The sequence below is a fragment of the Alnus glutinosa genome, chromosome 12 (assembly GCF_958979055.1).
Source record: "Alnus glutinosa chromosome 12, dhAlnGlut1.1, whole genome shotgun sequence".
NCBI classification, from domain to species: domain Eukaryota; kingdom Viridiplantae; phylum Streptophyta; class Magnoliopsida; order Fagales; family Betulaceae; genus Alnus; species Alnus glutinosa.
Genome location: NC_084897.1, coordinates 25,959,133 through 25,986,910, shown reverse-complemented (window position 1 = coordinate 25,986,910; position 27,778 = coordinate 25,959,133). Strand labels below are relative to the sequence as shown.

General features: G+C 36.7%; 5 protein-coding genes and 1 non-coding gene across 8 annotated transcripts; 2 read left to right on the top strand and 4 right to left on the bottom strand.

The window, feature by feature from the left end:
- The first annotated feature begins 645 nt into the window (after positions 1-645).
- LOC133852130 (L-ascorbate peroxidase 3-like) lies at positions 646-4,996 on the top strand. Its single transcript, XM_062288807.1, has 8 exons — positions 646-851; positions 1,333-1,457; positions 2,278-2,327; positions 3,423-3,537; positions 3,872-3,954; positions 4,045-4,127; positions 4,256-4,358; positions 4,607-4,996. The coding sequence occupies exons 1-8, from the start codon at positions 739-741 to the stop codon at positions 4,823-4,825; spliced, it is 891 nt and encodes a 296-aa protein (XP_062144791.1). The 5' UTR covers positions 646-738; the 3' UTR covers positions 4,826-4,996.
- A 649-nt stretch (positions 4,997-5,645) lies between these two features.
- LOC133852129 (protein POLLENLESS 3-LIKE 2) lies at positions 5,646-7,939 on the bottom strand. The gene is made up of 4 exons (XM_062288806.1): positions 7,669-7,939; positions 7,177-7,389; positions 6,862-7,017; positions 5,646-6,780 (listed from the first exon to the last, which is right to left on the bottom strand). The coding sequence occupies exons 1-4, from the start codon at positions 7,834-7,836 to the stop codon at positions 5,896-5,898; spliced, it is 1,422 nt and encodes a 473-aa protein (XP_062144790.1). The 5' UTR covers positions 7,837-7,939; the 3' UTR covers positions 5,646-5,895.
- Positions 7,940-10,392: 2,453 nt separating this feature from the next.
- Positions 10,393-13,411, bottom strand: LOC133851885 (uncharacterized). 2 transcript variants are annotated; one of them, XM_062288504.1, is made up of 3 exons: positions 13,268-13,411; positions 11,019-11,132; positions 10,393-10,801 (listed from the first exon to the last, which is right to left on the bottom strand). In XM_062288504.1, the coding sequence occupies exons 1-3, from the start codon at positions 13,301-13,303 to the stop codon at positions 10,673-10,675; spliced, it is 279 nt and encodes a 92-aa protein (XP_062144488.1). In that variant the 5' UTR covers positions 13,304-13,411; the 3' UTR covers positions 10,393-10,672. The 2 variants fall into 2 exon arrangements, with proteins under 2 accessions (XP_062144488.1, XP_062144486.1); XM_062288502.1 differs by having other exon boundaries at positions 10,393-10,804; positions 13,268-13,410.
- Positions 13,412-13,459: 48 nt separating this feature from the next.
- Positions 13,460-13,533, top strand: TRNAI-AAU (transfer RNA isoleucine (anticodon AAU)). Its single transcript has one exon. It is a non-coding gene; the product is annotated as a tRNA-Ile (tRNA).
- Positions 13,534-14,045: 512 nt separating this feature from the next.
- LOC133852238 (proteasome subunit alpha type-7) lies at positions 14,046-16,710 on the bottom strand. Its single transcript, XM_062288949.1, has 3 exons — positions 16,427-16,710; positions 15,291-15,705; positions 14,046-14,354 (listed from the first exon to the last, which is right to left on the bottom strand). Exons 1-3 carry the CDS (start codon positions 16,597-16,599, stop codon positions 14,193-14,195), a joined length of 750 nt encoding a protein of 249 aa, XP_062144933.1. The 5' UTR covers positions 16,600-16,710; the 3' UTR covers positions 14,046-14,192.
- Positions 16,711-18,080: 1,370 nt separating this feature from the next.
- LOC133851216 (histidine kinase 1) lies at positions 18,081-26,658 on the bottom strand. 2 transcript variants are annotated; one of them, XM_062287547.1, is made up of 13 exons: positions 25,998-26,658; positions 25,054-25,296; positions 24,170-24,967; positions 23,757-24,004; positions 23,509-23,668; positions 22,985-23,111; positions 22,318-22,407; positions 21,225-21,422; positions 21,068-21,137; positions 20,866-20,908; positions 20,377-20,517; positions 19,111-20,268; positions 18,081-18,712 (listed from the first exon to the last, which is right to left on the bottom strand). In XM_062287547.1, the coding sequence occupies exons 1-13, from the start codon at positions 26,250-26,252 to the stop codon at positions 18,497-18,499; spliced, it is 3,747 nt and encodes a 1,248-aa protein (XP_062143531.1). In that variant the 5' UTR covers positions 26,253-26,658; the 3' UTR covers positions 18,081-18,496. The 2 variants fall into 2 exon arrangements, with proteins under 2 accessions (XP_062143531.1, XP_062143532.1); XM_062287548.1 differs by having other exon boundaries at positions 21,225-21,419.
- Positions 26,659-27,778: the final 1,120 nt, after the last annotated feature.

Genomic DNA, 27,778 nt, shown 5'->3' with positions numbered 1-27,778 from the left:
TTTTGGACCACGTGCTTTGGGCCACCCGAATGGAAGGAAAATGTAATTAGACTAAGAATTTAGGATTATAATTCTCAATTTTTTATTTTTTTTGATAATTCTCTGATTGAATTATTAAACAATTCAAAATTTAATATCTAAATATTTATCATCTCTATAAACATATTATTTTGTATTCATTATATCTCGTTAAGTTGTATAACATATTCAAAACTTTATTAATCATTATAAAATGAAATTTAAGAGAGTTGCGCTTCTCATATTAAGAAACTTGTTATACAGAGATGTGTAAGAAATTATTAGGGGATGAATATGTAACATGATCATTTTAAAAAAGAAAAATATTTGGTGCCATTATCTTGCAATTTTTTTTTTTTTAAAAAAAAAATTTACTATTAAATCAGTAAAATTCACGTGTAATTCTATAAATTTAACGGTGAATTTGCGAATATTTTGTACCTAAATAAACAAGATATTTGCAAGAGAATAAAGCTAAGATTTGTGTTTATCATTTTGAAAGACTAGAACTAGAAGTCTCCTTTCCCTCCATTGTCAGCAAAGAGCAATCCTTTTCCTTTCTTCTTCGGCAAAACAATCGCTTAAAAATTCCTTTATGCATATATAAGCCGATATGATCGAAGCGAAAAAGCTAATTCCATTGTGTTTGTTATCTTCTTCTTCTTCTCTTTTTCTTCGTTGGGAGCGAAACCAACTTTATATTCTTTTTGCTCTCATCTCATGGATGCACCAGTAGTAGACGCAGTGTACCTGAAGGAGATCGAAAAGACTCGTCAAGACCTTCGCGCTCTCATCTCCAGCAAGAGCTGCGCTCCTATCATGCTCCGTTTAGCGTAAAATGCTTTTCTTTTCTCTTTTTTCTGTTCTCTCTGTTTTTAACTTAATCTCCGTTTGCCGTTTGGTTCCCGCGAAAGCTACGGAAAGAGAATGGAAATCAATTTCTGAGAATACCTGATGTTTCTTGTCGCCCTAATCTCGGAAAATTTTAAATTCTTCTTTTCTTTTCTCTCGGCACATTTGCTGATTGGCCAAACAGAGAATTAGCCATATAGCTTTACGTTACGTTACTGTTTTTTTTTTTTTTTTTCCTTCCAACATAGCATCAATTCATTAAATATAATTTTAAACCTTATGATTGAGCTTAAGCATGCACAGAAGTGAACCTTTTTTTTTCTATTGACTTTCGTTTTGTGATCGCACTAAACACCGAAAATGTTTCAAAATCTTTATGTAATCCTTATTGAAATGGTAATTTTCAATAATTGAGGTGCTCATTGGGTCGATCAGAAGCCGCCTAAACTTGATTTTTGACAGGTGGCATGATGCTGGAACTTACGACGCCAAAAGTAAGACTGGAGGTCCTAATGGCTCAATCAGGACTGAGGATGAGTTGAAACATAGTGCAAATGCTGGTTTGGAAATCGCAGTTAGATTATGCGGTGAGCTTTGTTTGTTTCAGAGTAAATATTTTATATGAGAAAATGTTTTCAGCTGAAAATATTTGGTTATTTTTCGTTGTTTGTTTGCAATCTTAAAAAATGGGTTGGAAAATAGTTTTCGGCATTTGGCTTGTATGAAAAATTGCCAAATGTTTTTTATATTTTCATATAATCTAAGAAGTTGCGAGAAAGAGAGACAGTGAAGAAGAGCTGCAGAAGAAGAGAGTGTGTGAGAATAAGATGCATTTAAATATTGGATTAAGATCTAGTGCAATTGCCTTGTCATATTGCATTTGGGCAGGCTTTGGACATGCAATTGTGAAAAGGCTTTTGTGGGGTTCATCTATTCGGGCAAGTGTTCCAGTAGCCCAAGACCTGTTCGGGCAGGTAAGTTTCTTAAGGCCATAAGAAGTCCTTTCACAGTTGCCTGCATCAAAATGTGGTAGAGCGGCGGAAAATAATTTACGCAGATAAGAAGCATAACCATTGTATGCCTAATGAATATTATTTTTCTTGTTCAATTGAAAATATTTTTAGTTTGACCAATATTTTATGCTGTGCCAAACACTAAAAAATAGAGAAAACCCTTTGTCATTAAATATTTTACACTGAAACAAACTTCCTTTATTTTGTGTCTATCATTTCATGTCCACCACATGCACTCACTGTATAATATTAGCCTGCTAGAACAATTTAGGACAGGCCGGCCCGGTTGTAGTTTGAATTTGTGAAAGCTCTCGTTTCCATTTTGTCACTCAATGATCTTGGATTTCAAGCATCGATTTTCTTCTAACTGTTCGTGGGCTTGTTTTGGGATCAGAACTAGTGAAGGCTAAACATCCAAAAATTACATACGCTGACCTATTCCAGGTGATTGTTTTTTAATGTTTGTTTTCAGAAGCTATGTATACATAAAACATATCAAGATCATGTAGTGTAAAGTATCATTTTGAAGGAGGCCAGGATCTCATGCTTATGGAAAATTGGAAATTGTGAAGTTTCACTTATCTGCATTTTCCTTTCCTCGGACAACCTTCTCACCATGAGATGAATAATCGAATTCTTTCTAATAAAACACAGACCATGTCCCCCACCGTCATACACTGAAATGAAAAATGGTGCTAGTCATTACAAATGTCTATCCTTGTTACAATAACAAACTCAAGATGTTGAGGTTGACGACATACATCTTATTTATGGCATTGTTTGGATACAGTTTATATGCTACTCATGTGGCTCTCAACCTGATCTTTTCATATTGTAGAAATTTCATAAAAAAGAAAAAAGAAAATAATAGAATAACGGAAGTGGAGAGAGAAAGATAACATAAGAATTTTGGGGTGGTTTAGCCTTAGAGGCCGACGTCCACCACTGGGAAGTGCCCCATAAGTCTACATTATTATTGTATTAATTTGATCGTACAATTGCGTTGCATGTTCTATTTGTAGAAAAAATGTGGTAGGTGAGGTAGGCTAGACAAGATAATCAAATTGTAGATATTTGATTATAAACCTATGAGGAAAATATATAGAGGCTTAACATAGACAAATATCCTAGATATTACAACACATGACAGAAATTTTCTCCAAACTAGGGTCAGAGAAACTGCCATGTGTTCTTTGAGTATGTGAGAATCACATGGTCTTTTAATGCGCTTCTCACATGTTAAGGGATATATCATATATGACAGTTTTATATATTGGGTTTGAGGAAATTCGCCCAACCTAATTTGGAGGAAATTTATGTCCTTCTAACACACATTTCACGAAGGGATCATGAATCATCTGTGCTAAGAATAAAATTTTACAATTCGAATGTATTTGCTAGTTTTAATGCAACTTGGGGTCATTAACCTGTGTTGATATTAAAAAAGTTAGTAGTTACTCTATATATAAGAATCAGATCAGAGACTTTTACATTCAAGAGTTATGGATGAACTCATCATCAATTGTTTTGGCTTTTTAGCTTGCTGGCGTTGTTGCAGTCGAGGTCACTGGAGGCCCCTCTATCGAATTTGTTCCAGGCAGAAAGGATTCATTTGAAGCTGATGAAGAAGGGCTCATTCCAGATGCCAAACAAGGTATGCCACTGACCAAGTTGCTCTCTTTTTCTAGAAGGGCTTTTCTATGAAACAAAAGTTGTCTGAGGCGCTTGTTTGTTTCATGATTGAGGACTGAAGCATAGGGTTCGAATCTTTCCTTTGAAGATTGTTAAAGTGAACATCACTATGTTAACCACACTTGCATCGTGGTAGTGCTTTTGTGGCTGATGTATAGAGATCTTTTCTCTAAGCCTGAGTATGCACATATTGCGGAGAAATTGAATGAAACAATTTATTTCATTGTGAAAGAACACACACATAACAGACGGGATGTCAAACAATATATTCTCTTCTCATCCAATTCTGTTTGTAGATGCACAGCATTTAAGGGACGTCTTTTATCGCATGGGTCTAACTGACAAGGACATTGTGGCATTGTCCGGAGGCCACACATTGGTAACTTTCTCCAAAGATTAAACTATATGGAAAAGTTCTTCACTGTAGTCAAAACATACATATATTATCTCCTTCATTTTGGTTCTTTAGGGAAAGGCACACAGGGAGAGATCAGGATTCGAAAGTCTAGCTTGGACAACTACGCCTATGAAGTTTAATAACTCATATTTTGTGTAAGAATCAATACAAACTATATTTTGGTAGAGAGAGAAAATTAACTACTTTGGTTATATTCAATTTCCTTTTGAAATAAATGTTTGATATTGTGTATGGTGGATGTCTATTATGGTTGATAAATCAGAGAGCTCATGAAAAGAGACTCACAGGGATTGCTGAAACTCCCCACAGACAAGGCATTAGTTGAAGATCCTAAGTTTCGTCCCTATGTTGAGCTATATGCAAAGGTAGTATGGCTTATGCTTATTCATAAAAAATATAGTATATGTTGGCGATTTTAAAAGATGTCCACATAATCACACTAGACGGGCATTTTCCAGTGATGGGTTGTTATGATAGGTTGCTCATTAGTGTAGAGCAGGGACCAGTTGTCTAAGTCATTAGAAGCTTTTCTGGAAGAAATTTATTGACTGCACCTTGCCTTCACCTGTTGATCAAATGAATTGAGTATTTCTTTTTCCCATTTAAATGGCAGGATGAGGATGCTTTCTTCACAGATTATGCGGCATCACACAAGAGACTTTCAGAACTAGGCTTCACTCCACCTTCCTGGGGCCCCCCAATGGGAGTTGCAAAGAGCAGTAAAATATTGACACAAAGTGCTGTGGGGGTTGCAGTTGCTGCAGTTGTGTTTATCTTTAGTTATTTTTACGGAATTCACAGAAAATCGAGTGAACAAGACCTCACTCTGTAGAATTCTACAAAATGGGTGGAGCAATTAGCATCTTGCAATCAAATATCTCCCTATTTAAGATTGAAAACTGTAACAATAAGTCTAACCTGTTCACACATGTTACTGATTGTAACTGCCGAAACCAGACAAAAATACATTTGAATCTCTAACTCAAATAACATGATTCGTTCTCTTTATTTTCCAAATTGTTGACTTTCCTCACTCAAGCTGATCAAATTATACCGTTACATGATTGAATCTCTAACTCAAATAACTGTGCAGTGCAAAATTTCACAAACCATGATAGTAAGGTGAGCTACAAAGATGTAGTACAAAGAGAGAGAATAGGATGGAGCTCTGCCCCTTTTCCAAAGAGTGGCAAAACCTGGAATTCTATACAAACCACTGGTGTGCTTGGAGTTGGTGAACATTCATAACTTCCAGAGTGGGTTTCATCACTGGTTTTTCTGCCATTCCCTCCTCAAACTATTTTAGCATGCATTAGCAGGAACCAGAGTGGAGCTGTGCCCCTTTCCCCAAAGAGTGGCAAAACCTATCCAACACCTTTCTTAGAGGAGTACACCCAATTGGTGTGCTTGGAATTGGTGAACACCCTCCGGGTTTTCTGTAATTCCCTCCTGAAACCATAAAAGCATGCATTAGCAGGAACCTGGGTGCGTCTGTGTTGAGAGAGAGAGAGAGAGAGAGAGACTTTAACACTGCTTGTCATTCCCCACTTTTTCAAGGCTAGAGTCACCTCCGATTGCAATTTCTTGGCCAAGTAACCAGGAGTTTGGTCATCATTTGGGAACTAAAAAGGTAGACTCATAATTTCTGTAAGTGCACAAAAGATTAATAAAGTTATTATTATGTTAAACCCCTTGTTGAAGAGGCATGCTGAACTCCTCTTGAATGGACCAAGACCAACATCTACCGTACGACTATTCTACCTAAAAGAATTGCTATCACACAGTGTAGCAGTTTAGAGGAATTAAATCAATGGAAAGGAGAACAAGTGCATCTCCCACCTAAAAAACTACAAAAATTAAGAAATTAAAATTAATTGAAGACATTATTAAATCTAATTTAAGTCAGGCTCTTGTGCTCATAGAGAGTGTAATATCTTCAAAAGCCTTTAGCCTCTTCTCAATCTTCCTCTGATATATCCCGCTGTCAGCTGGCTTTCCTGCCTCATCAATGCCCAAAATAGCATCTTCAAAGGCCTTGTTGTCTGGCAGCGACTCTATCAACTTGTCTGTTTCTTCAGGTGAAGCAGATAGCCTTCGTGACTTATTCTCTGACTTTTCTGATTCTGCAAGAAGCTTTGTGATCTCTCCCATTCTGTTCATTCGGATTGAATCGGCAGGGTTTCCAGACCTTGTTCTCTTATGGCTCTCAGGAAATTGATTCTGGACTCGGTCTTTCATAATCGGCTGCTCTTTCATAAATCTTGACGAAAAGAATGGAGCTGCAGCAATATTTAAGCAATTGGCAGCAGTATGTGAAGCTTGTTTGACAGTTCTCAGCTGGTCTGCTATTATGTTCGAATTGACATTCTCATCAGCGAAACCATCCCGGGGTTCGATTGAATTGTTGAATGTAGGCATGCTAGTATGATCCTTGCAAGGCTGAGGCTGCCAAATCGATGAAGACCCAAGAAAGGCGTCGAAGAGCCTGCGCTGTTCGAGCCGGTCCCCACCTCCCTTGTTCATCATTTCAGACTCAAGGTCCTTGAGCATCTGCTGTGCCCTTTCATAGGCTTTGAGATGTGAATCTGTGCCTCTCGGGCCATCTGCCATTGCTGGTTTCACTAGCCGCAATGTTTCTTTGGCTTCAACAATCCTCCCCTGCTTCATCAAGCAGATACCAAGATTGCACATCTTATTATTATCGGGTGCAATCGAAAGAGCCCTCCGGTAAGCATCTTCTGCTTCAATGTAGTTGTTCTGTTGCATCAGCGCCCATCCCAAGTTCCCCTATAATAGAAAGAATTGACCTCAGTTTCATCTACTAAATCTTCAAACAAAACTAGTGGAGGAGATGTGCAGAATTCTTACCAACAGCCTAGTTGCTTCTTGTTCCACAGAGACCTGGAATTTCTTTCCTTGGGATCTGGCAGTCTTGGTGCGTTTCCCATTGAAAGCCAGCCCTTGTTGAATCAAGTACAACTTGTGTCTCAACAATGTTATTTGGTCATCCAATCTCCCACATCTCTGTAGGAAGAAAAGCAAAAGAGTCCAATTGAATTGAATTAAAAAAAAATAAAAAAAATAAAAATCGTCAAGTGCTACTATAATAGGTCCTAAATTTATCAGCAAGATCCTAAACTAAACAACCAGTAATAATAGACAAGGGGGACATCGGTGAAATACCTTGTAAAGGTCCAAAAGAATATTGTCAAGAGACTCTTGGGCTTGATCTGAACACCGACGACGCAGAGACTTGATGGCTTCGATAGCTTCTTCAGCCCGATTCTGTTGCTTCATCACAATAGCCATGTCTTTCAGGGCACTGTCTACCCTATCCCCAGCGTTAATGGCTGCCCAAAAGAGAGGAATAGCCTTCTCCGGATCCTTATCCACCAACTGTTCAAACAAAAAACAGGAAAAAGAGAAAGACCCCAATAATCAGAAAACAAGAGAGAGAAAATACGGTTTACCAACCCAGAAACAAAAACAGCCAAGAAAAGAAAGAAAGACCCTTCAATCAGAGCTCAAGTTAAAGCAAGAAAAAAAGGATTTTCTACCAATTTGAAGACAACCCAGAACCAAAGCAGCAAATAAAAGAAATACCCATCAAAGAACACAAATCAAAGCAAGAAAAACACGATTTTTAACCAATTTCAAGAAATCATAGAAGCTTGCCTGGACGTTCTTGGCTCTGACATAAGGACTATCGCCAACCGGGACCTTGTGGGTCACGTGGAAGGAATCGGAACGAGTTCTTGAAACCCCAAGAGGCTTGGCTGGTGAGGAAGGAGCGGACTTGGTGGGTCTGAAACCAGGGGGAGCGTTCCACATATCTTGCAGCATCTTAGGTTTTCAGTTGAAGTGAGTGAGAGAAAAGAAAGAGAATTGCAGAGAGAGAGAGAGAGAGAGAGAGAGAGAGAGAGAGAGAGATGAGCGAAGGTCACACAGAGAGTGAGGCAACCATGAGATTTAGGGCGTATTATGAGAATAAATTTCGAAATTTTTTGACCGTTGCCTAACGTTCTACTAACTAGCCGTTGCGTATCTGGCACCGGTATCCCTAATGTTTAGTGTAATTCCATATTTACCCAATTTTTCTATATTTCTGCATATATCACATAGAATTGATGTTATAGTCAGTAATATCCCTGAGATGGAATAAGATCCTCTCCCATTGGATATATATAATTATATATCAGCCATTTCATAGTTAATATGTTATTTTGCAGATTCAATACATTATGCCACATGGTAAATTATGTGATATTATGTACATGCTTAAATATAATAAAATAAAATTTTGATGATAAAATGATTTTTTTTTTCCACTTAAAATACAAAGACGAGATAGCATGAGTTGGTAATTTTTTTTTTGGCAATAATTGGGTATGTGGTGATGTATTTGGGGACTAAAAATTTTAAAAAGCTATTAATAATTTTTTTTTTGGGAAAATATTTAAGGTATTATAGCTTTTATAGTACAATTTTCTTACAAACTGACGTGATAATTCAAGTGGCACTGTCACGTTGTCACAATCAAATTTAATCCGTGCTACTAGGGGTGCTACAAGTTCTCTTATAAAATGACGTGTCAATCTATAATTGGTGAAATTGTTAAGCAGAAAATATGACTTGTAAATATAACTAATTAGTAGCTGATATGTCAATCATATACTCTTAATCATTCCACCAATTATGGACTACCACGTCAGTTTGTGAGGTAGTAAAAGTTGTAATATCCTAAACATTTTTTTTTTTTTCAAATTTAATTGTGTAGTGGTTGATGTGATAATTGTCACGCGAACTTACAAATTGACGTAACAGTCCACGCGACATTGTCACATCAGCCACTATTAAATTTAATTGTTTAGTAGCTGAAGTGGTAAGTGCCACTTGAATTGTCACATCAGTTTATAAAAAACTTGCAATAAAAGTTATAATACCAATAACAACCCTCATTTATATTTATTTTTATTTTTTTGGCCAAACAACCAAAAGAACTTTTTACTCTTTCCTCTTTTTAAGGTTTTCTTTTTTCTTTTTGTTTTCCTTTACCGGGTATTAATAGAATAGAATAGATGTATAAAAAAACTAGTACACCTGGCCAATTTGAGCTGCAGCTTCATTTGATCACTGTATGTTTGAGACTAGAAAAATACTTTAAAATCTAGATTCTGGTCAATGTAAAAGCAAATACGTGAATATTCTCCTGGTTTATGAATATAACGTGTTATAGTTAACATTGCTCAATATAGAAACAAAGGTTTTCTCTAAATTGGGTTAGCGAAAATTCTTTTAACTGTGTCTAAATTGCATATAATTTTTAATTATATTTTTAGAAATGCATGTGATTTTCACATGCATTTTGAACATGTCAGTTTAATAAATTGAGTTAAAAAAACTTTCTCAAATCCTAGAGCAGGTAAGCTCCACAATCTTAATCTCTTAGTTTGGCCCTAACATCAGAGAAATGCCCCCTGCACAACTGTAAACACATGGGTGAGACTCATGTGAGTAGGTCTCACCACATAACTCTCACTCCATGTGTCTACAGTTGTGTAATAATCACTCACCTAATAATAGAAAATGAAATAGGAAAATGCCAAAAAAAAAAACCTGGTGCACACCCCCCTTCACATGGGGTGGAGCCCATCACATGTAGACCCCACCTCATGTAAGAGGGAGGGTGTACACCGGGTGTTAGAAAAACACCCTCAATAAAATAAATTCCATTTGTGTCATATTTAGAAACGTGCGTTTGGGTGTTAAATTTTTGAAATCAGAATTACGAATTTCGAAGTTTGACTTTAAAAGAAAACTTGAATAAAATATAATTTATTTATAAAAAGTTGAATAAAATATAATTTATTTTTAAAAAACAAAAGAATCAAAATCATATTACGTTTCTAAAATTCCGTTGCCAAACACACCAGCCCCATCCTTTTACTCAAAAGTCGTATGGAAGCAACCCCACCACCCCTATAAAAGAAAAAAAAAAAAAGAAAAAAGAAAAAAAGAAAAAAAGAAAAAAAGAAAGGCTTAGCTCTCCCAATATTCACCAAACTAACCCCCACCACTGAGATCTACCAAAAAATAAAATAAAAAAATAAAAAAACCTACCACTGAGAGTTACACCAGTAGAAGCTAATTGTAAAATCACTCCCAATCTTATACCCAACATCAGCAGGTCCCCTTCTTGTGGTAAAGCTCACACCAACAAGGGACCCTGGACTAGAGAAGATGTGTGGCTCATTGCCGACATCCTAACTCCTGGCGAGGGCTGCCGGCTGTCATAGGACTAAAAATGTTAGGTTATTAAGTGAAGATGTTGGTCTTGCACAAAGCTGCCAGTCCTAGATTCAGAAACCACAAATGACAAATGTATCATATTCATGCAACTGAAGAAAAGTATATATACTAGATTCATGAACAATAAATTCCACGACTACAAAACAAAAGGAATAACTACGCATTAGGGTTTAAAACTAATAAGCCACGTACACATCGACATACGAAAATAAACCATCAACTTTTGCTATGTAACATATATTATACAAATCCCCCAACAGAACAAGAACACTACGCACCCATAAGTAATTAGTACAATCGGAAACGATGATGTTAAAGACGAGGCTGCCAAAAAGCCTTAATAGCTAACTTCTGCAGCTTTTGCTTCAAGCTATAGTACCCGGAAACTGTCTGCTTTATCAAGTCTAGCTGTACCTGAGCTTGAGGACTCGCCCATTGCATCGGGAGAAGCTGCTCTCTGTGATGATTCTTTCTTTAGAGAAGTTGGCATTCCGGAAATCTCCTTAAGGGGCAAAGAAGAAGAAGTTAACATGGAAAAAATGAGGCAAGAATCAGACAAGGCTCTAAGTCCACTGGCCTCTGCTTTCTATCAGATGAACAATAATTCATCACATCATCCCTCCACAAGGGAAACCCACAAAGTAATCCCAGCATATTTTTGTAAGAAACAAATAAAACCAAAAAACCAGCACCTTAAACAAGAATCTCTAAGTTACCTTCATTAAATGCAACCTCAAGTCGCAAGGCCGAACTTGATTTCCAATACATGCCATCACAAATTTTGAATATTGAAACAGAACATCGGCAGCAGCTTGCTTCTTCTCATCAATCTGCAATTTAGTTCGACTTTTCATGATTGGGATGCCAGGGAAAAAAAAAAGGCAAGTAGCAGAGCAATTTCTGTAATTATTCTGATAATCTCAGGGCAGCTGATTAAACCCACCCAGCATTAATAGCTGGTTAAATATATGAAATAGCTCATGAGATGCAGAACTATCAGATTATATAGGTAAAACTCCTTTCTCAAACTTGCCACCATCTTAGTCTTTCAAGCTTGATAAGATGGCAAATGAAAATTCCACAAGTTACCATTTCTGATTTCTACTAACCAAACAGAATAACACTGAAACATAACATAGACCAATGCTCTTGCACATAGACTTGCCTTGAGTGAGTAAAATCACTTTTTGTATAAATGTATATATGCAATACAAGCACATATACATTTGTCCCATTTTCTTCTTTTAAAATCGCAGATGACTGATTAAAGCTCCCCACTTTTACGTGAGCCTGACTATACACCATGCCCTCATAGTATTCTTATGGAGTGATTCTATAAATCACACCCCCCCCCCCCCCCCCCAAATCCCATCACCCTCCTATCCCTCCAATCCTATGTGGCGTGGTTCCCAAAACCCAAAAATCAATCTACATGCATCAAATGCTATGGAGAAGCGCGCGTGCGCGGGGGGTGTGGTATGTGGATGGATACATACAAAACCCCATGAATAGGTCTATCAAGCATGATCTTCAAATCTGACTCTTTTTTCTTTCTACCTCTTTTTTTTGGAGGAAAGACAAAACCAAAGCACAGAGGCCAAGCAACAAAAGGGAACTTTGTTCCACTTCTTTCCAACAACAGTTCCTATGTACATACCTCTTGCACGCTTACGAACACATAGACGGTAACATGTTGTGTACATGACTTAAACCTCATTACGCCCCTAATTGGTACCCAGGTGCACACAAAATGGCAAGAGAGTCTGAATGTGCATATAGTAACAAGACTCGTTGTAATACTCAAACCCATATTGGAAAAACGAATAACTCACATAAAGTGGGTAGATTATTAAGGCACTAGTGGTAAGTCTCACATTGGTTCCTTATTATGTGAGATTCTAAGAAGTTTTAATTGCAACTTGACTAGTCCTTTTCGAGTAATAGTGCAACTATGGCTAGCACTTTCAATAGCTCTTTACAAATGGTATTAGAGCCACTTAATAACACCACATGGTACTAAAGCACCACATACTGTGGCTTGCTCATCAGGGATTTAAGGAGGGGATTGTAACACCCCAGTCCACATTGGGAAGATAAATAGTCTACATAGAGTGAGTAAATTATTAAGGCACTCATAGATGCTAAATCTCGCATTAGTTCCTTATCAGATGAGATTGAGCTTAGTCATTATAGGGAGCTCCAATTACAATTTGACTAGTCATTTTAGAGTTATAGCAGATGTGGTTAGTGTTTTTCCTTAGTCGTTACACTACTCATCAATCATCATTTCTGAAAGAACAACCAAAAAGCAATTAAAGGAAACATCAAATACTGCCAGAGGGTGTCCACTAAATACGAGGAACACATTCATTTCTGATATCGAACATGGATTTACTTAAATGTAACTTGAACAAAAACGTACATATACTTATCAAAAAAACGCACATATGCTTTGAACCAGTTATTAGAATTTAGTGGAATCTACGAGGGATAGGAAATCTAAATGTCCAGAAGTCCTCATCTAAAGGAATCGACTTTATAAGGAATCACCTTCCATTTCCCTCATTCACCCTGAGAACCAAACAGGAGCTTCGAGTACAAAATTTGATGGAATTGGAGGCCCTCTAGACATACAAAAGCACAAGTAGAAGGTACCCAATTTAATCCAAAGCTTCAATTCCATGTTGCCAAACACGGCCTAATTAATTTTTCAAAGCTAAGAAATGTAATCATAAAGAGGTGTATATAGAAAGTGTTGTCGTTGTTTTTTTCTATCATAATAAAAACCAAATTTCACCAAGAATTCCACCACCCAATTATAAATGTCTGGTATTTCTTGTTAGGGCTGGATTTTGAGAGAGTTATTGTTGTCGATTAGATTCGGATTTGGGAGGCCTATAGTTGATAGTTGAGTTGAAACAGAACAAAGATAATACCACAAAGGAATAATAACAAATAATAGTACCTCGTAATCTTCTTTCATGTCCGAAACTCTCTGCATCTACGATTCCAACACTGCCTATTGATCCGGGAGGTGACCGTGTTTTCAAGTTCAATGATTCTTATTAATTCAATTCATGTACAGTGGCGAAGAGGGGAGAAAGATAGCCCTTTTTTAAGACATCAAATATATATAACACATAACTCTGCTACAAATGGCCTATTAGCTCAGTTGGTTAGAGCGTCGTGCTAATAACGCGAAGGTCGCAGGTTCGAGACCTGCATGGGCCAAGAAGATTCTTTTTTTCTTTACTTCTCTCTCTCCATTTGGCGGTTCGATATTGTGCCGTCACTGCTGTAGTCTCAATTTTTATTAATTTATTTTTTTACACTTCTGCCTTACAATTGTATGTTACGAGCATACTTGCTTCTTGCTTCTCAAGTAAAAGTGAGTCTCATCAACTAAATTGCAACACTTCTATCGCCCTATTATTTCACCCTGCTTAAGTGATAGAGCCAATAACAGCCTTTGAAATGTTTTTTTTTCTTTAACAAAGGCTGATCCAAAAACTAATTGGATCTACCACATTAATATGATGGCATGGTAATGAGATAAAAATATGATTTCTAGCATTATTCTTTTTCTATTACTTATTTTTAAGAAAAAAAAAAGGAAACGGAAAAAACTAATGACCTATCACCAAGACAAAATATTCATGCCTTGAGACTATCACTGCTTATAATTTTTTTTTAAAAAAATCAATCTGACGTCCATTTTCTTAAATAAAGCAATTACGCTCTAGTTGTTCTAAAGCTCGTCACTCAATGCTTCCATACTATCCAAATGGATAACAACGGCAATTCCAAAGTACCGAATACAACTCCAAATAACATTGTGTGCAGTATATCAACTAAAAACAAAGGGAAAAACAAGAAAAGGAAAAATGAGATCATGTTTCCTTTGGAGGGGCCTTCTTCGCAGCCTCAGCAGCTGCTTTCTCCGCTTCAATTTCAGCAACAACAGCATCAATTTCAGCTTCCTCAAGTTGCCGCAGACCATGCTCCTTAGTCATCACAGCAACCTCTATGTTCTTTCCCCCACTCTCAACAACCTAAATGTAAAACACAAGAAATTTGAAATGTTATGGTTCCAAACAACTCAAAATGAACCATTCTAATATGACGAGATTTAGATGGTTCTTGAGATGCCCAATGATGAAGCACACATCTCTTTGAGAACCTTAAATCATTGTTGCGCTGTATGTATTACAAGTACAAGAAGTAGAGATACAAAAGTTACCTGAATTTATGAAATGAAGGATAAAAATGGATTCTTCTAGTCCAGGCATTACAAAGAACATCAGATCTAGAGAGGCCTATATGTTGATACACACACACACCTATATGGCTCTTACCCCAGAAAAAAGAAAAACCCACATACATGAAAAATGCAGTTCCATTTTGCAGGTAAATAAGAAACCCCTTCTATGTTAAAAATAGATTGCCCTCAGAGTTCTACTCCTGAACCAAGAGGCTATAACCAGTAAACTATGATTAACCAAATAGCCAAGAAAAACAAGCTAAGCCATGTCTAACCTTTCCCTAGTTATCCCCTAGGTACATAAGTTTGCAATATTATACACATTATGGTAAATCAAGTTCTTGGAGGCAATAAATTGAAAATAGTCAAGCACTGTATAGGAAACTTGCTGTGTTCTATAAAGCAGATGAATGTATCATGTTCTGCCTTCAACACTTATAGAATGGAGTTATTCTGTCAATGGGAAATAAAATCCTTAATTTAATACCAACTGCCCACAAGGTCCTCCCAAAATGTTGGGATCCAGCACATGCAGAACCCAGAGGACAGTACCTTTCAGAATATCAAATAATAATGTATGCTGGATGATTACAAGAGCTGGAAATTGCATGAACACCAAAAAGTGATACCATTAGCACCACAAAACATATAAAGTGGGGATGATCTGCAACAAGAAAGACATATAATGAAGAATCGACAATTCAGGAAAAAAGCCAAAAGAATTTACCTCAAGCAATGCACGGATCGCAAGCTTCACCGTTTCTTGCCCAGAAGTTTCTTTGTAGTTTTTCTCCAGAAACTCGCGTATTGAATTAGAGTTTCTTCCAGTTGCATTAGCCTTCCAAGCTGAAAATGTCCCAGAAGGATCTGTCTGATAGAGTGATGGTGCACCGCTATAGGGATCAAACCCAATAATCAAAGTTGAAAGGCCAAATGGTCTCACACCCCCACTTTGTGTGTACTTTTGCTGTAGACCAGCAATGTAACGAGTAATGTACTCAACGGTCACTGGGTCCTCAACTGTAAGCCTGTGGCTTTGACATTCAATCCGTGCCTTGTTGACTAGGACACGAGCATCCGCCTTGAGTCCAGCACAGGCTAGTGCAATGTGATCATCCAGGTTTACAATCTTCCTAACTGATCTGCAAAACAGAAGCAGCTGACTTGTCAGAAGACAGCTGAACCTAGACAGGATTGCAAATTATTGCAAACAAAAAGATAAAACACGGCCACTATTTCGTAAAGTCATTGAGAAAAACTTGGTTAATGCTGCTATTCACATCAACACTGCTATAGCGAATACATTTGGTTCCACAATCCAAAAAAATAAAAATCTTACATATTTCTATCGGTATCTTCTTTAATTCATATCCAAGATTAGATATATATCAGAAACTTGATGGGCCTTAATCAGTCCCATCTTTTTGAACATGGTTCTCAATTGCAAAAACCAACAATTTGAAGAAATGGGCATTTGGGATCTTGAAAAACGACATATTTATCTTTGTTTTGGTGACTGCCGACTGAAATTATATATATCCAATATGACATCACACCCCTAACTTGTTTGTTTCAAACATCACGTAACTCATCAAGTTCCTACATGTGGCCCTTCAGGTACACCAATACCATATAATACTGACAATCTAATGAGCAAAAGTACCATATAATACCAACACTTCAGGACTGACCATTCAGTAAAATTCATGGAATACATCCAATTCCCAAAATTATAATGCTAAATTATATGAAAATAGTAAATTAGAGGAAACCCCATCCCTAACCCTAACCCTACACTGATCTACGCGGATCAATTGGCAATGTTAACAAAATAGAAACAGCAAATGAGATAGAGGGAGGGACCTGGAATCTTGGAGTTTGACGGTGGACTTCTTCTCGACGCCGAGGACGATAGTGTCGGTGCCGCGGACGCCGACGGCAGCGTTGCCCTTGCGCACGGCTTCGAGCGCGTACTCGACCTGGAAGAGATGCCCATCTGGTGAGAACACTGTTATTGCTCTGTCGTACCTCGCCATCGTCTTTCTTCTTCTTCTACTCTTTCTCTCTTAGCTCCTCTTTTATATTCTTCTTCTTCCCCTTCTTCTTAAGCGACAAGTCACTGAGACTCTCTCTTTCTCTCTTACTTTGTGATCTGATGCACACGTATCAATTATCATAGAGTTTTTAATTTTTGGGGGTAGTACAGTCATTAAAAAATTAAGAAGATTTAATTTATTCTCAAAAATATATATATATATATATATATATATATATATATATACTTAAAAAAAAAAAAAATCACTATTGTCTAAACTTTATCTGGCATAGTAACAATTTTTTTATTTTTTTTATTTTTCAATAAGGGTAGATGAGACTGCCGGAGGATGAAATTCCATACTCGGATTTAGTCACAGTAAGAACACTCCCAATGGCTTATGTATTTTTTAATCTAGAATAGCTAATCAAAATCTATTTTATCTAGTTTAACTAATGAGTTTTAAAATGCACTATATATCCGATTATCTATTCTTAACTCTATATTAATTTTTTATTATTTTTCATTAATTTTTTTTCATTATAGTATTTTTCTTTCACGTGGGTCTCGCTTGATACCTCCATTACTTTACACACTTTCCCTTAAATCAGAACGTGGAGTGGTGGAAGGAAAAAAACAAAGCTGAAAAGGTGGAGATAAAGAATAAAAAAAAAAATAAATAAGTGAATAGTATAACTCTACTTGTAAAGTTACACTATTTATGGAATTAAGAAAAATCTATTCTAGAGTTGGACTACATAAGCCGATGGAGTCTCTTTTTAGTACTTTTGTTATCTATTCTATCTTAAAGTTGCAAACACATAATCCATTGGAAGTGCTCTAACACAACATATGGGGGTTTACATGCGATTAAGATGTATTTGCAGTCTATTTACATTTATATTCGCAGTTTTTTAACTAATTGCATATACACAGTTATTACGATTATTATTCGATATCCACATATTAGGTAGTGAGCCTTTTGGGTCTTCTTTAAGTTTCTATTATAGCCTATTTTAAACGATTTTGAAAATAATTTAAACCGATTTTTAGTGTTTTGGCTTTTTTTTTTTTCTTTAAAAAAGTCTTAATCTTTTAAAATATATTAATTTTACATTACTTTTGCTTTTTTGTCGTGACGTATTTTAAGTGTCAAACATGTAAAGCTACTTGAAACACGTCACGTTAATCAATATGAAATAAGTGTAATAAATGGATGTAAAAAATAGTATTACTCAAATATAAAAATAGGAGAAGAAAAGTGAAAGCAAATAGAGAAAATGAACACGAGATTTGGGGTGGTTTAGTCTTAGAGACCTACGTACACGACCATTGATCGGTGCGGAACTACATTTTTTTTTTTTTGTCTTGAATTATGTGATACAATTAGGTTAACGGGCTCTATTTATAGAGAGATCATAGTAGGGGAGGTAAACTAGAAAAGGTTGGGAATTAATGACCTACAAGAAAACTGAATCATACTTAAAGATGAAAAATATTGTAACATTAACCAAGCATCAAATATTCAATTAGAGCAATGCCCATATATATTTCCTAGAAAAACAGTGTCCACTCTAAGAAATAAAACCACCTTGTTTTTCTGCTCCATATACGATGCATTCACACTCCCTACATTTCAGGCTTACCTGAAGGTAGTGTATACAGATATTATCTGACATTTTTTTTTCTCCAAATAACATTGATCGTAGAGAGTCTATGCTTAGAATCACATAGGAAAACCTCTCTCTCTCTCTCTCTCTCTCTCTCTCTCTCTCTCTCTCTCTCTATATATATATATATATATATAAAATGCACGTATAAAACTGCATTTTCTGTGTACTGCTATCCAATTACATCCCAAGGCTGCAAAAGCCAATGGTTTGTTAGCTGTATGAAAGTTAGGCCGCAGTTTTAGTGAGTGAAAGAATGGTGGAGACCATCAGCTTGTAGTCAATTGGTTTTGTTAGATAAGCATCCATGCCCACCTCCAAGCATTTGGCTTCATCGGATGACATTGCATGGGCTGTCAGCGCAACAATGGGAATGTGCAACGCGGTTCCTGCTTCTGATTTCCTGATTATTTTTGTTGCTTCATAACCATCCATCTTTGGCATCTGTTTTTCACAAAGACATCAAGAAATTCAGAACTTTTGCACCATGTGTCAATCTAAGCACATTCACATATGAGCTACGAACTGATCAGGTGATATTTCGTGAGCATTTAGTTTAATTTCCTTCAAGTTTTAATCTCAAAAGCAAGAACTCCCCCAAATCCTCTTATGCATCGATTATTTTATATAATTATGATAACTAAGAGTTCGTTTAGCCTTGCGGTTTTGCAGGTCAAAAGTGCGATTTTAAACAATATTATAAGGTTAAGCTGCAATTTTAAATGCTAAATCGTGATTTTACCAAACACTGCATTTTCAAAATCGCACGTTTTGAAACCTCAAATCCAAATGAACTCTAGAGAAAAAGTATTAGAAAGGTAGGCATTGTGTTAGATACTTACTTGGCAATCCATTAGGATCAAGTCATATGGAGGGGAACCCCTGATTTCTGTTTGTGATCTTGTGTTTCTATCTTCAAAGAGAGATCCTCTTCCACAATCTTCTGCACTAAGCATGCAATTCAGAGCATCTACTGCCTGAAGACCATCTCCCACAGCGATAACTGTAGCCCCCATTTTTTCCAGCATTATAGTTGCAACTCTCTGAAGCACTGGGGTATCTTCTGCAAGCAGTATGCGTAGGCCTTCAAGAGATTTCTGTTCATTCACAGCTTTACTTGAATATAAATTACCTTGCAGTGTAGGCCGTCTGCTACCCAAATGCCGTTCCCGGCATTCGGCATTTTCACCTTGAGGTTCTGCAGAAAGGGATGCTTCTTCATCTTCAACATCATGAGAGTTGGGCCTAACCTGACATGGATTTTTTTCTGTAAGATTATTTTCTTTTGAGTGTACACAAGTGAGTTCGACTAAGCAGTTGTCAATTTGCTGGTAACAAGGCTTTCTAGTCCTCTCTCTTCGTTTTTCCCCAGTATGAAACACACCTACAGAATTAGAACTACCTATTTCAGACATATCAGAATCATCAGAGCTGGCAATGTCAAACTGGGTGGCATCAATCTCAAGGCATTCATGCAGATCACCTTCTTTGGTAGTTCTCAGACCATTTGAGTTCTTTTTCTGCAGTTCAACATTTTTCTCCTTTATGACAGCTTCCAGAATGTGAATCATCTTTGACTTGTAGAGTGGCAAATTCACCATCAATATATTCCCTTTACTGCGGAGCTCCATCTTTATGGCATTGCATGTATCATGATTAAGCATCCATGCAAACTTTGCTTTCCCAAAGAAACTGTCAAGAAAGTTAAGCTGTTCCTTCCATATATCTGTGCTCAAGTCTAGTAGCCCTATATCAACAACTATGACGAATACCGGGTTTCTCATCTCTTGTATGTTCAGTACTTTATTCTTCAAAGGTTCACTCAGTGAACGCTGTGCATCAAAGCCATTATTACGAACTGAACATCTGGCACTGAAGAGTTCCCGAAGAATCTGTGTCAGTTCATTCCATTCAGATGCTTTAATGGTGAACACTCCAATTTTATCTAACCACTGGGACATAATCAATCTACCCATGCTGCCACGTAATGCAAGCAGAACCTGCATTCACATAATTCAATTATATCAGCACTTGTGTTTGATAGTTGCATAATTGATCCTGCTCATGACTTTGAAATAGTACGTTCTGCAGAAAGAAATTCCACTCACTACTAAACTATGGTTCGCAAAATCTACTTGACAATGTTGTTCTGTGCCATCTACAGGTGCACTGAGAAGCAAGTACAGTCGCATTAGAGTTCCTGGACCATCCTTCTTTACAACCTTGATTTCTCCACCCATCTTGTTAACCTGTTATCAGCATTACAATGGTGCTCTCACATTAACCCAAATACTATATGAAGCTTTATATTATAAAACTCAAATACTTAATTGAAATGAAGAGTGAATTGCAGTGACAAGGTTTGAAGTCAGGGTTTTTGCTCTAACATCATGTTAAATCACATCACTTATTTCAAAAGCTTAAGCTGATAGAAAATGATGAATTTAATCATTTAATTAAAATTTTGACACACGCAGGATTGATACATTTACATCTCTTTACTTCTCTTCTTATCAATGTGAGATTATCACTCTTCTATACATTTACATAGAATTTATACCATGCATCGTTAATACATAATGGAGAACTTCACTCACCAAGGTCCGTACTATGCATAGTCCAAGACCAGTGCCACCATGCCTGCAATTAGCAAAAGGTTTCAAAGACAACTTTCTGGAAATTTCAGTTCTTAATTTTTGATAAATTGCTTGTACTTTTGGACATTTAGCAGTAGGCTGCATAAGATAAAATCTTTGACAGATTCCTCCATGGACAGTGAAGCAAGTTTGTTTTACTTACGTTCGTGTTGTGGAGGGGTCAGCTTGCTCAAAGCTTTCAAAAACGGACTCCCACTTGCTTGGATCAATTCCTACAAAATATAAACTAATGGTTACTTGTATTCAAAAACAGGCTGTCTAATTTTCAATACCATTTCAGAAAGTTTTAAGATTCCTACCACAACCAGTGTCATCTACTTCAAACTGAAGAACCATTTTGTTTTCTTTCTTGGAGGCCTTCTTCATTTGGCTTCCCTGTTGCTTCAATTTTACCTTATGCGTAGTCCATGATTTCTTCTGATCGAGAGCAAACTTCCCAGTATCAATGAAAGAATTATTTGAGTTCTCACACCATCCTCGGAGGATGACATGACCTGCTGTAAGCCATTCAGAACAGTTCAGTATGCAAGCCTACTCTTTCTTTCTGATCAGAACATGATAATTTGTAAGCAAATACTGTTTGTGTATGCTTCATATTGACAATAGGCCTACATTTGTATATTCTCCTACAAGGAATACAGGATGAAATTACTTCTCCATATTGAACTTGTTGCCCTATGAATGAATCGACAAACTGTATCAAGTTATTCCATATTGATACTAAGCATGATGTGGAAGTACTAACTCACAGGATCTCAAAAAATTTAGCTTTCTTTTACCTTCCACAAGGACTCAATTGGTTTAATTAATTAGTATAGTTTTTTAGACAGTTCATAAATATGCAATCAAGAATAACATCTATGCTTGCCTCTTACACATCCATGAAATTGAATGATGAACCGAAATCAGTACAAGAGATTTTTTTTTTTTTTGAAAATATTAAATTCATTGGAGAACAAAGAACAGGGGTCTGATGCCCCAAGAGCAACTGATAACTTACAAGATATGTGAGCTACAAACAAAACAACCAAAACTTATTCTCAATCACATGGTCCCAATCATTTGTAGCTCCAACTTCTAAATGATAACCACCTGAAAAGAAGAGACTTTTTATTATCTTCAGCCTCAAGCTTGTCTGGAACCAACAGACCTAGCCAATGGTTGAATTATTGAGATAGACATCTCAGCTGGTTGGTTCTTTAGGAACTTTATCTTATTTTATTTATTTTCATTTTTCTTGTTTTCTTAGGATATTACAGTAACATTCCAAATAGCTACTGTTGAACTTTACTATTTCTCAGTTTTTCTTTCTCTTTGTTGCTTTTCATTGTTGTAGCTGCATCACTGTAAAAGTAGGGCTCGTGAAATTTGCAACATATGAGTGGCACTTACATGTTGTAAACTTGAGAGAATTGCTGATTAGATTTGCAAATATTTGAACAACTCTGGCAGAGTCTCCTCGAACTAATTTTGGCATATCATCTAAAAAGGAAACAGATAGTGAAAATTCACATCAGAAACATATAGTTAAACTTATAATAATAAGCTTTGAGCATTAATTTGAGTTGTCTTACAGCCAGCCTGTGTTAAATCACCACTTATTCAAAAAGCTTAAATTGATAGGAAGTAATGAATTTAATCATTTAATTAGTATTCTAACATTTTCCCTCATGTGTGGGCTCAAACTCCCCCTTAATAAGGAAGTTTAATTGAAATAGGAAGTAAATGACAGAGATAAGGTTCAAACTCAGGACCTTTGCTCTAATATCATGTTAAATCATCACTTGTTGCTGTTGAGTATACTTGTGTGAGTGTAAAAGGATCGAGTCCCACATTGAAAGATGTAAGAAGTGTGAGTGGTTAATATAGCATAGTTGGGGCCCAACTCCATAGGCTTAAGCTTTTAGGTTGTATAGTGTCTTAACATGCTATATTATGGGTTCATTAAAAAGACTCCTCAAGCTGTCAATCTCCCTAACAATTCCAATAGCTTAAGCTTATAAGAAGAGATATTAATCATTTAATTTATATTCTATCAGCTTGAGAATTAAAGTCATACCAGAGAGATCTAAAACAGTTTCCACATTGTGGTTAATGCATTGCACAGAGAACATATCAACAAGTCCTTCGAGTTCTCGCCCCAAGTCAAACTCAGCTTCTTCCAGCACCAGTTTTCCAGATTCAACCTATATAGGATTTTTATCTTCACTGTCAGGATTGCAGTATTTAGAATGAAGTTCAATAATTTAGAGTTTTTGCTGCTAACAAATTCATAATGTTGCTGTAATAATTGATATTAAAGAAGTAGATATAGTTGTAAAACTCCTCAACAAATATCAAGTTTATATACTAATCAAGTCGTCATCTGATCAACTGTGGTTCTTAAATTCTGGCACAAATCTAGGTGGCCAATTTTCCTTCTAATTGTCTGGTAACTCATGGAAGGCGATCAACTAATTCTCTCCACCTATTGATTGTACAAACATATACTGTAGCTTGTTTTGTGCATGTTATGTCAAAATCAGTTGATGTCTTCCTCTTGGGTTTGCATAAACAAAGTAATTAGCTTGTTTTATATCTAACCTTGCTCAAATCCAATATATTGTTAAGAAGCCGGAGTAGAGCTGTTGAGCATTTTCTAATCTGTGTAACAGTCGCATATTGCTCATTTGTGAGGCAATCATCACATATGAGAATGTCCAGCAGCCCAATTACTGCAGCCATAGGTGTCCTCAGTTCATGACTGCAGCACAACGATTTTATTATTGAATCCATTAACCTCAAAATACAATATTACATATCAGTAAATTCTAGAAGTTGAATTCACTGACCTCATGTTTGCTAGAAATTGGCTTTTATAGTTGCTAGATGCCTCTGCCCTTCTTCTTGCATCAAGATGGCTTATCAGTTCTGCTCGTAGTTTCATTTCCTTAGACACCCCATTTGTCAGTATGAAAATGCAGATACATCCAATGAATAGGATACATAAAGATGCAGATATCAATATAACCAGTGTTTTGAAAGCTCTCTCATCTACCTTCCCCATTATATTTTTTCTTGGAATGATGATGACCCCCACCTGCAAAAAGTTCAATTCAATTCAATTTCTTGCTTAATGCTAATAAATGTGCGTTAGTATAGGCCAAATAGACGAAAAAGAACAGCATAGAGTAGTTTTTACAATTCATTCTAGGACATGAGATTTCAAAGGTAGGGATGAAATAAAAATCTGGTCAAGACTTACCAAAGGAAGCCTCTTTAGTTTTAGGAAAAATGAGTCTATGTAATACTGCTCGTGGCCAAACTTGAAATTCTCTGCATGAATCTCATGACTTTGAGAAAAGTTGTTGCCATAAGCTCTCTGCAACCACCGAGCTCCCATTTGTATTATATGATCATCGGAATCAACAGCCATCATAAGGTTGGTTCCCTTTGTTGAATTTGTCACAAGTGAAGCATTTGTGGAAGTAGCAAGTAAATAACCCTCTTGGGATGTCAAGTATATATGCCCACTATGGACTTCAACAAGCTCCTTCATAAGCTGGCCTACACTATAAAGTGCTGTAGTAACACCCACAACAGCTACTATACTTTCATTTGAAGGGTCCCAGACAGGCAGTGCTGCTGAAAGCAAGGGTGAATCTGAGTATTTGCTCACTGCCACATGCCACGAGGCTACACCATCAGGTACTTGTGAAAGGCCTGCAATATTGATTAGATCATCTGGTGGGATTGGCTTTGCTTTTCCTGTCTTCTCACCTGTGAGGGGATCAAGGGGTTCCTGATACCAAATTGCAGAAACGTTACCATGTATGGATTGATCATTCCAACCTTGATGTGTTGACAGCATCTTGATATCATAAGACCCACTTGCACTGATTGAATAGTTTACAATATCAGAGTAGATGTAGAATGTATTGTTACTCCGGTGATCTCTATGGAATGCTTGGACAAAACCATTTCTGTAATTGATAGTTATTGCATTGAGAGCTTTTCGACTCGCAAATAGGGCCCATGTTACATCCCTCATTGCTTGATACAGCTGCCAAGAGTAAAAAAAAAATTGCCAGTCTCAAATATAATTACAAGAAAAAACATAATAAGATTATGACTGGCTTAACAATCAACCTCAACTTGTTCTGCTTGAGTATCAGGCTTGTTGTACCGTCTGAACACATACTCTGACAGCTTAAGCTGGGCTGTTGTTATCTCAGAAGTTGAATTTAAGATGTTCCACATCCGTACAATCGGTCGCTGTAGAAGTTCATTACGAAGGCCATATGCTAATCCATTCAGTGACCTTGTTGTGTAGCTCTTTGTAAAATGCCATGTCAATATGGTTAGCAGCCCAATTAAAATGGCTAGCATGACCTGCATAAAACCAATAAGACAAAGTAACATTTTCAAGAACAAAAGAGGAGTTTCTGGGTGCACACAGATTAGTTTTCAGTTTCTTATTATGACTTAAGTTGGGTTTCTTACACTTGCAATATGAAGGGAAAAAAGAAGCAGCAAATATATAAGTTCTCCCTCCCCTCTCTGGTAGAGGTGAAAAGGCACCTGCATGAGGTAGTTTCTGGAGGGTAGGGGATGCCAGGGACAAAATTAGCATTAGTAGCATCTAAATCAGCTAAGCTAAGAAATGGCTTCCAACCATTTTAGCAGAAAAGGTTCTACCCTCTTGGGAGTTTATGCAGTTCCCAATAAGGTTACACAGATTTAGTGGCTAACCTTATTAGAATTTCAAATTCATCTCTCTCTAATTCAACTTGAGCCTTCTCTAGATTATTTTTTTTTATAAGTAATCAAGATGTATATAAAAATCACAAGGCACCTCAAGCACACAGAAAGTATACAAATGATGATCAATACAATAATTCCAATTCGATCCTCAAGGGGCGTATGATGTTCCTATATCAATACCTTTATACCCCATATCATTTTCACCATCAAGCTGATCACCCAACAGTATATAGCATGCATAATGATAATAACAGGCATTTGTATTAGTCAAAATGCAGCCTTTGCTCATTCAAGCTGATCGAAACAGAGCAGGGAAAAATTTCACAAACCATGATAGCAAGGCGGGCCACAAAGACACTGTAGTAAGAGGAGAGACAATGAGTACTAGCATACTGGAACTCTTCTCGTTCAACATCCCTGTGAAAGATTCTTCGACCGCGTGGAGCTGTGCCCTCCCTTTTCCAAGGAGTGGCAAAACCTGATATCCTATCCAACACCTTTCTCAGAGGAGTACCCATTGGTGTGCTTGGAGTTGGCGAACATTCACAGCTTCTAGAATGGATTTCATCTGCCTTTTTTTCCATTCCCTTCTGAGACTATAAAGCATATACGCAGTAGCAAGAACCTGTGTGCGTCTGTGTTGTGTCTGTGTGTGCTAGTGTATGCCACAGAGAGAGAGAGAGAGAGAGAGAGAGAGAGAGTGGGCGTTTATAATACATTTCTTATGTCATTTCCCACTTTTTCAAGGCAAGAGGCACCTCTGGCTGCAATTGCTATGGTGGGAGGCTGATGATACCTCATCCACAACATTCATGACCCATTTGCAAAATTCGACCGTTGAAGTACAAATCGGAGGCTAAATATGAAAAGGGTTGTAAATATATATATGCTTAATTAGGCCACCACCGGATGGGGCAAAGCAATGAAGAGAGCATGGCCAAGTAAATTCTTGGAGGGGCTGTTTGGAAATTCCACGACTTCAGTGGAGCTCGCACTTCTCATCTTCTTTAAGAGATAACTAATCGGTGAGTGCTAACTCCACCGTTTAAATAAGATAACAACCAAAAATTAACCGACTATTTGGACTTTTTTTTTTTCTTAAAAAAAAAAAAAAATCATTTTTATAAACTTTATATTTTTATTATGGGTGGTGACACATATCATAATATAATATGCAGGACGGAACTAGGATTTTAGATGTAGGAGGACGATTTTTAAAAATAAAAAATAAATAAATAAAAGGGCAGAAATTTTTTTATTTTAAAAGAATTATAGAGATAATTAAAGAAAAAATTGGGAAAGATTTTGGGGCTTGGTGAAAATATTGGGTTAAAGTTGGGAGCAATGACCTATTAATTTATTTTTTGCTTATCACAAGGAGTTGTTAGCCAATTTTTATATTCTAGGGAGCTAATTAAAAATTAGTGATATCACATGGACTAATTTTACATTAATTGTTCTTCTTCTTTTTTTTCTTTTTTTTTTTCCTAAGCAAACAAGACATACAATTGGAAGATCGATTGTCAAAAATTTTGAGGTCCCTGCATGCATGCCAAATTCTAAGGAGATTGTGTAACACCAAGTTTCATATTGAAAAGATGAATATATAGTTCATATAAAACGTGTGGATTATAAAAGAGATCATGGGTGCTAAATCCTACATCAATTTCTTAATAGGTCACAAAACTGAACTTTATAAGCAATTCTAAAAAGTTCCAATTGCAGTTCGACTAATTCTTTTTACGTAATAGCACAGATAAAACTAACATTTTTTCAGTGTCGTTATGGTATTAGAGCAACCTACCTAATAACTTCTCCATGCACATTTAAGGACCAGGCAGGCAGTGTCGTTATGGTATTAGAGCAACCTACCTAATAACTTCTCCATGCACATTTAAGGACCAGGCAGGCAGAACCAAAACTAAAGTTAGGTAAAGACTGAAATTCCATGCATGGGACATGATCAGCAATGGAAACACCACCAAAAGGTACCGAAAGGGCAGAGGACTTTTGAGTGTGGGTTAAGAAAAAGCAATGTCTATGGTCACCAAGGTGTTGTGTAATTGGCTCATTGTTGGAAACTTGGGGGATCATGGACTGACCACCTTTC